The sequence below is a fragment of the Octopus bimaculoides genome, chromosome 1, assembly GCF_001194135.2.
Source record: "Octopus bimaculoides isolate UCB-OBI-ISO-001 chromosome 1, ASM119413v2, whole genome shotgun sequence".
NCBI lineage: Eukaryota > Metazoa > Mollusca > Cephalopoda > Octopoda > Octopodidae > Octopus > Octopus bimaculoides.
Genome location: NC_068981.1, coordinates 168,335,627 through 168,343,306, shown reverse-complemented (window position 1 = coordinate 168,343,306; position 7,680 = coordinate 168,335,627). Strand labels below are relative to the sequence as shown.

General features: G+C 35.5%; 1 protein-coding gene across 1 annotated transcript in view; it reads left to right on the top strand.

Moving 5' to 3' along the window:
- LOC106883256 (uncharacterized) overlaps positions 1-7,680 on the top strand; it is a 58,958-nt gene that overhangs the window by 23,697 nt on the left and 27,581 nt on the right. The window contains exons 8-10 of the mRNA XM_052971576.1: positions 1,344-1,454; positions 3,822-3,896; positions 5,201-5,290. Of these exons, the coding sequence (XP_052827536.1) occupies positions 1,344-1,454; positions 3,822-3,896; positions 5,201-5,290 (276 nt within the window). The remainder of the gene's footprint in view (positions 1-1,343; positions 1,455-3,821; positions 3,897-5,200; positions 5,291-7,680) is intronic.

The following is a 7,680-nucleotide window of genomic DNA, read 5'->3' as shown; positions in this document are numbered from 1 at the left end:
TATATATATATATATATATATATATATATATGTATGTATGTATGTATATATATATATATATATATATATGCCCGAAACGTCATACACTCTCTCTTTCCTTTCCTGAGCGTCCAATAATACTATCCATATCACGTCCTCACTTTGTTGTTTTTTTTGTTTTTTTGTTATTGTTTTTTTTAACTATATATATATTACCATTCATTCTCCATGTTCAGCAGTCTTTCATAATGGCTTCTCCAAGCCTCTTTCTTTTCCAAATCATCAAGTGCACCATCATCCATGTGGACACATTTCTCTTCTGTAGCATCGCAATTTTCTCTCACACACTGTCTTGCAATCCAGAATACTTCAGTCCTTTGGTCCTCATGTCGCTAAACATTGTTAAACTTCTTCTTTTCTACTTCCCCTTTGGCTATATATACCTGTTTCCCAGCCTCCCTTTTGGCTATCTGGTACAGTTCCCTGCTACCCCCACACTTCCAGGTTTTCCAGACCTGTTTCTTTGCTCTGGTGGCTTTGACTACCGTATTATTCCACCACCACATTACTCTAGGTCTGGAAGGGACTTTGCACCATCTGCAGACTTGGTCTGTGGCACTCAGTAAGCTATATATATATATATATATATATATATATATATACACACACACACACTAGTGCAAACCTGCTATCTTTAAGATAGCAGGTTTTACATTGATTTGATATCATTGTATCATATATTGGTTTCAAATTTTGGTACAAGGCCAGCAATTTCAGGGAGGGGGTAAGTCAGTTACATTGACCCCAGTGTTCGACTGGTACTTATTTTATCGACCCTGGAATGATGAAAGTAAAGTCAACCTCAGTAAAATTTGAAGTCAGAACATAAAGGCAGACGAAATACCATTAAGCATTTTGTCCAATATGATAACAATTCTGCCATCATTTAAAGCCATTTATATAGGGACTTTAAACTATCATACTTAGTGCTGCATATGGCTGAAAGTAATAACACTTAAGATATTTTATAATTTTTAACAATATGTAGTTTAAAACAATGTGTACAAAACCCAAAGTAGTGTGCGCTTTGTACATGGCTTAAGACAGTGCCTGACCAACGGCATTGCATTTCTAGTAGCAATGTAAAGCTTAATGTAGTGTACAGTTTCAAAGTGTATAATCTGTATGTTCAGGCATAGCTTGAGATAGTAAATGGTTTATATTAGTATATAGCATAAGGTGGTGTATTGTTCAAAGTTATATATGACCTATGATGTATGATTTAAAACAATGCAGAATAACTTAAAACAATGTAGTCCCATTTCTCTACTGATACTTGTTTGTTGTTCATTCTCTAAAACCAGATAGCAGAAGATGTTGATGTTCTAAACCGTTTAACAGTGGCCGAAAGGAAATTGGATTTGAAAATTGAAATTTTGGAGGAGAACGTTAATTTATTGAACGTTGATAATAAGGTAAGAATGACATATTAATTAAAGTTTAGATTATAAGGTGAGTATTGTATGTTTGTGCCTTAACACTGGTTGGGTATGCTATGTTGTGAATTTGAAAATAATTGTTCATTTATTTTATGTATATTTATCTAGATCAGTGGTTCCCAACCAGGGTTAACATGGCCCCTGAAGCCCCATTGAAGGGACCCTGAAAAAGTTTTACTTTAGATGTATGTCTTGGTATGTATTACAAGAAACAGCTGGGTTTCTTTCTCTAACATTTTACGTGGTTCAACTTACACAAGTTAATGTGTGAAAAACAAAATAGGAATTTTAAAAGACATTTCTATAAAACTAGTTTTTAAAGATCAAATGGCTATGGGAGTCCACCAGAATATGATAGTAATGAAAGGGGTCCATAGATTAAAAAAATGGTTGAGAACCCCTGGCTTAGATGAATACATATTATTGAGGCACTGTTTTACACCCAAACTGCCTTTCCTATCATTAATCCTTACCTGTTTTTCAAGTTTTCATTTCCAGAGCCACTGGACCGTTTTTTGACAGGGAAATGTTCAGAAACATCACCATTGGCAATTTTTTTCATACAAAACACAATATTAATATTCTCTCTCTCTCTCTCACTCTCTGACACACACACACACACATATTCATATTGTAGCTTTCTAAATTATTTCAATTAAATTCACTCCCTACCTTTGTCTACCAGTTTTAGTGCATGAATATATCTCACTGTTTATCAATTTGAAATTCTAAATTAAAGCCTTTCCTCTGCTCCCACCCACATGTCAACAGGTCATCTTTTCTTTTCAAGTCAAAATACCAGAAAAAATATTGTGATAAATATAACTGACTAAGAACTCTTGAAAGTTGAGTAGCACCAGCATGGCCACATTCTTATGACTGAAGCCAGAAAATAACAGAAAGACTGCATAAAGTTTTGAAACAAATTCCTATCCCCAAATATGAATATCACATTAGTGAGTCAAGCTGGAATCTAATCTGTCAACAAGAGAGCCTCAGTGTGATCACTTAACTTACTAGAAAGAGCAGCAAAATATCTATCAAACCACAACCTGTGTGCAGTTTCAAAAAAAAAAAAAAAGTGTAGAACATATTAGACAGTGCAGTCCTTGGTAAACTATGTCTGAAAATCAAAACTGGAGATCATGGCTAATATGTTTTTGATCATAGATCTGCTATGGAGGTGTGTGGTTTAGTGGTTTGAGTATTGGATTAATGAGTGGGTATTGGGTATTGGATGCATTGTGTTCTTGAACAAGACACTTCATTTCACATTACTCCAGTCCAGGAACAAGGCCTGAAATTACTCAGCTGGTAAAAAAGGAGTAATCCTGTGCTAGACCAGCATTCCATCCAGGTGCAGAATCATGAAAATATACATCATGACTCAAAAAGGTAACTTTTACCTTTGCTTTAGATCTGTTCATTCAGTACTAAACCTGGAACTAAACATCAACTACAATTAGAATAACAGCACCATGTCAAATAATTATTATTTGGTGATTTTCTTTTTCCTTTAATTCTTAGTTTTAAAACTCAATCATATCAGTACAAATTGAACCATTATTTCTTGTTTCTTCATAAAGTCTAACTTTAAGCAACTGCGGCTGTAATGAGGAGAACCAATACACATTGGATCTTAACTACTGAAGTCCTTCTTTTTTCTGAATTGAAGAGAACTAAGTTAGCCCTGGAGGAGCCAAACTCTCACAGAGTTACATTGTTATCCTTGCAAAGGGAGTCTCATTGAGTCCTCAAAGTTAACCAAACAGTATTCCTTCCACTGACAATAAGGATCTTAGGCAGTTGCAATTTTCTACAAAGTGTTTTAAGGAATTCTTTATTTATTATTTGTCTTTATCTCTGTGTCTTAGGTATTATGCCAGTTCATTCTGCCAGATAGCAAATCACATCCCATAACCTTAAGTATCCAGCACCTTTCTTAAGATTCTTGCTGTCTCTAATCCTCATAAACAAGCTCTCTACATAACAGAGAAGTTTATGTCACATTGTTGTTGTTGTTGTTGTTGTTGTTGTTGCTGCTGCTGCTGCTGCTGCTGCTGTTGCTGCTGTTGCTGCTGCTGCTGCTGCTGCCGTCACTGCTGCTGCTGCTGTTGTTGTTGTTAGGGTAATTTTAATCACCTAACCCCCTCCACCAAAATTTCAGGTCTTGTTCCTAATGTAGAAAGGCTTCTTTTGTTTGTTTGTTTGTTTGTTTGCTTTTATTTATTTTTTTGTGTGTGTGTGTTTTTTGTTTTTTGTTTTTTTGTTTTTTTGTTTTTTAAAAAATAACGGTCTATGGAATTTCTTTTACTGAACAACCTTGTTCTCATTATGTTGCAGAGGCTGAAGAATGCAATATCTAATATTGAACTTGAAAAATTCAGCAAATCTACCATAACATTAAATGCTGATCAGGTGAAGTCTTCTCAATTTTTCTATCAAATATTTCTATAATTACAACAAACTGACTGACTTGATAGAGAAAATGGACACGCGACATTTGGTTAATTTCTGAGTTTAATTCCGACAGGTGTTGACTTTAATTCTGACCTTGTGGATTCAATACACTATAATACTAAGGTCAATACAATTGACCATACTTCCCCATTACCCCCTTGTTTTTTTTTTTTGGGGGGGGGGGGTATCAAAAGGAAGGGCTATGTTTATTACCTTCACACTATTTCCTAGTGGATTTGTTCCAGCATTTTGTGTTCTGAATTCAAATCCCTTCATAGCTTACTTGAATAGTAAGACTTTATCCATTGCGTACTTTTTGTAAAATCCACTCTGTTGCAAATGTTTGAACCAGCTCTCTAATTTGAGGTCACCTTCCTTCCACCTGGGGTACCCTGTAAAGAATCATTGGCACTGCCTTCTATCTTGACTAAAAAATCAAAAAATAATCATCATGGTACCAGCCTCTCTTCCTATCCTCCCATCAGCCTCAAGGACCCTGTTACAAAGAAGAGGGTCTTGATATCCATTAAGATTTATGATAAATATTCTTTTTACTGTCATTACTATGAATGACAGAACACCGAGAAAGTTTGAATATTATTGTTCTTGGTGTGATTGTAGCATCAATCAAAATGTAGCTAGGTGGTGCTGCTCTTGCTGTTGCCATCCATTCGTTGTTTAGCTGCTGTCAACTTGGGTCAGCAGTTGTCTACTTCAGTCATTCATCTGCCATCTTGTCTCTGCTGTCTCTCAATGCTTTCTGTCTAAATAGCTAAGGTGTGCTGAATTTATACTGATGGTTAGGCTCAGAAAGAAGCATACTAAGAGATTAAATTATTGCTGGAGTCAGTTCCATCCGAAGTTTCAAATGGTCAGATTTTTTCAATCACATGGGTAATATTCTAGTGAATCACAATATCAGATATAATGAACTGATTGCTGAATATTCCTGCTTCAATCCTTTAAATTTTGACCCTTCTCTGTTTCATCTTAACTAAAAAAAAGACTGTTGGTTTCAATAAGATTTGAACACAAGATGTAGAAAGTGGAAATTAAAATGCTGTAATGTAATATAGTTGAACAAACTGTTTTTCATCATCATTATCATTATCATAATTTAAAGTCTGTTTTCCATGGTGGCATGTGTTGAACTGTTTTGTGTGTTTTTTGTATTCTTTATTTGTAACTCAGCACTCTGAATTGACTGAATATCAATCATTATAGTCTTGTATTGTTGTTGTTACTGCTGTTTTATATCACAGGATCCATCTAAGATAAAATGCATTTCAGCTTTAACTCCACATGAAGTAAATCAGGTGACCAAGGAACTTGAGAAACGTATTGAAGAACAGGTAAAGTTGACTGTATTTAGATATTAAAACAAAATTTCAGTGCTTTGTTTGCTATTAAATCATATCAGGTGTAATGTTCTGTAATAATCTCATACAGTCAATTGCAGTTTGTTATGTTAATGCTATACCATGTTATGAGAATGCCATAGATATGGAGTGTAGCTTGTTATAATGACATTGCTTGTTGCTTAGGGTCTCCATCTGTCATTAGTGACCATGGATGAAAGTCTTAGTTACCAGAACAGTGTTGTCTGTGTGAATGGTTCTGTCTCTCCAGTACAGGGTTTTTAATAGGATACAAGCATAGGCAGTATGGTACGCAGGACAAGTTGTTGCTCATGCAGGGTGTTCTCACCATCTCTATGTCAAAGACAAATCCAAAGGAGAAGCATAGCCATTATAGTTTGGCACCAGCATCATCGCAATAATTGCCAGAATGAAGTAAACGACATTGACCTACCTCGAGGGCTCTGGCTTGTGATTTTACCCTGAAGTTTATTCCTGAAGCCTTTCTCATGGCTAGGTATGGCCGCAAGGTAGCGGTCTTTTCTTAGATGAGTTACTCCCAACCCCTTCTTCTGACAAATTCCATCTTTCTAATTTGCTTACTGACCCATAGAAGGGACCCTGACAAATGCTAATATTATGGATCAAAGTAGAACTGTGAATAAAAGTGGCTAAGAGATGGTTCCACATTCCTCAAAACTCTGGAACTCCCAAATCAGAGCCCTGCTAATGAGCCCTAAAGTCATACACAGTTTAAAGCCATACCATATGATAAGGGTAAGCAATCGGTTATCAGGTGTACTTGTTATCACTATGTTATATCTTGCTATGATAATGTGATTTGTTATGCTAATGCCATTACTTGTTGTAATATTGTCATAGCTTGTTATGATGATGCCATACTGACATGTGTAGCTTTCTATGATAATGTCATAGCTATTTACTATAATTTCATACTGATAAGTTTAGCTTACTATGGATATATCATAGCATGTTATGATAATGCAATAGCTTATTATGATAATGTCCTGCTTATATATAGAGAGAGAGACAGACTGACAGAAAGTGAGATCTTTCTATGATGATGTCATAGCTTGTTATGATGTCATACTGTCAAATGTAGCCAGTGATGATAACATTATTACTTGTTATGATAATGTCATATCTGTTATGATAATGTATTGCTTTCATTGAGACTCATCGTCATCTCCACTAGCTCCACCTATGGCAGAATGCACACTAACAAGAGATAGTTGCCCCCATAATATGAATCTACATTATTGCACATACTTCAATCAGCCATATTCTTCCATGCTTAGGGCATGCTGGAAGAGGGTATTAACTTTGGAGTTTTCCTTCTCCTAAATTGATTACTTTCACTGTAGCTAAGAAGCTCAATCTACCCTTTTAAAAAAGATGGGATCCTCACAGGTATTACCATTCCAAATCAGAACAGACCTGCGAGTAATGGTAATTAAGGAGTGACTCCATGTGCCCTGCAGCTTTAGAACTCTCAAACTGGGATCTACCCATTGGATGCAGTATAATGTCATACTCAGGTCTACCAGATGTCAACATTTGCTTTAACATTGTCATAAGGAAAGAGCAACATCTGAAGAAATGATGGTGTTGTGTACCAGCAAACAGTAAGTAAAAAGAGGTTCAAAGATGGAATCTATTGTATTGGTGGTATGAAAAAGAGGAGAAGTGTTCAATTTGGAAAAATCTTTCATTCAGCTTATTTATGTGCTGAATAAATAGATTAGAAGTGGTGGAAAAGAGAAACGCTAAATAAATAAATAGTAGTGAAGAAAAAGAGAGAAAGAGGATAATAGCCAAAGCAAGGAGATAATCAATAAAAATGTTGGGAAATTTGTAAAATGAATAAGGAGTGGGGTTAAGATCAGGAGAAAGGAAGAAAATAATCATCTTTCTCTCTCAGATCTAAGTATCATTCATCTGTCTGTTTGCCCATCTAATCTAATCTATCTGTCTATCTATCCAAATGTCTATTGTAACTATCTGTCTGCTTGTCTGTCTGTCTATCTGTCTGTCTGTCTATCTGTCTATCTATCTATCTATCTATCTATCTATCTATCTAATTTATATAAATAAGGATAAGATCGATATTTAAAATATTGATTTTATCAAGTGGCCAGCATGGGAATAAAAACCATCAACGGTAACAATTGAAGGAGCAATATCAAAGGAAGGTTAACTAGGAAGTTAGTTTTTGTTTGCAGCAGATGTCCTGGAACTATAAATACTGGAAATGTGCAGAAAACAATTTCAGCCACATTCCAGGGAGAAAAACTAGAAGTGGTTGATAGCTTCTGCTATCTTGGTGACCAAATTAGCAGTGGAGGTGGGTGCGCTGAAAGCGT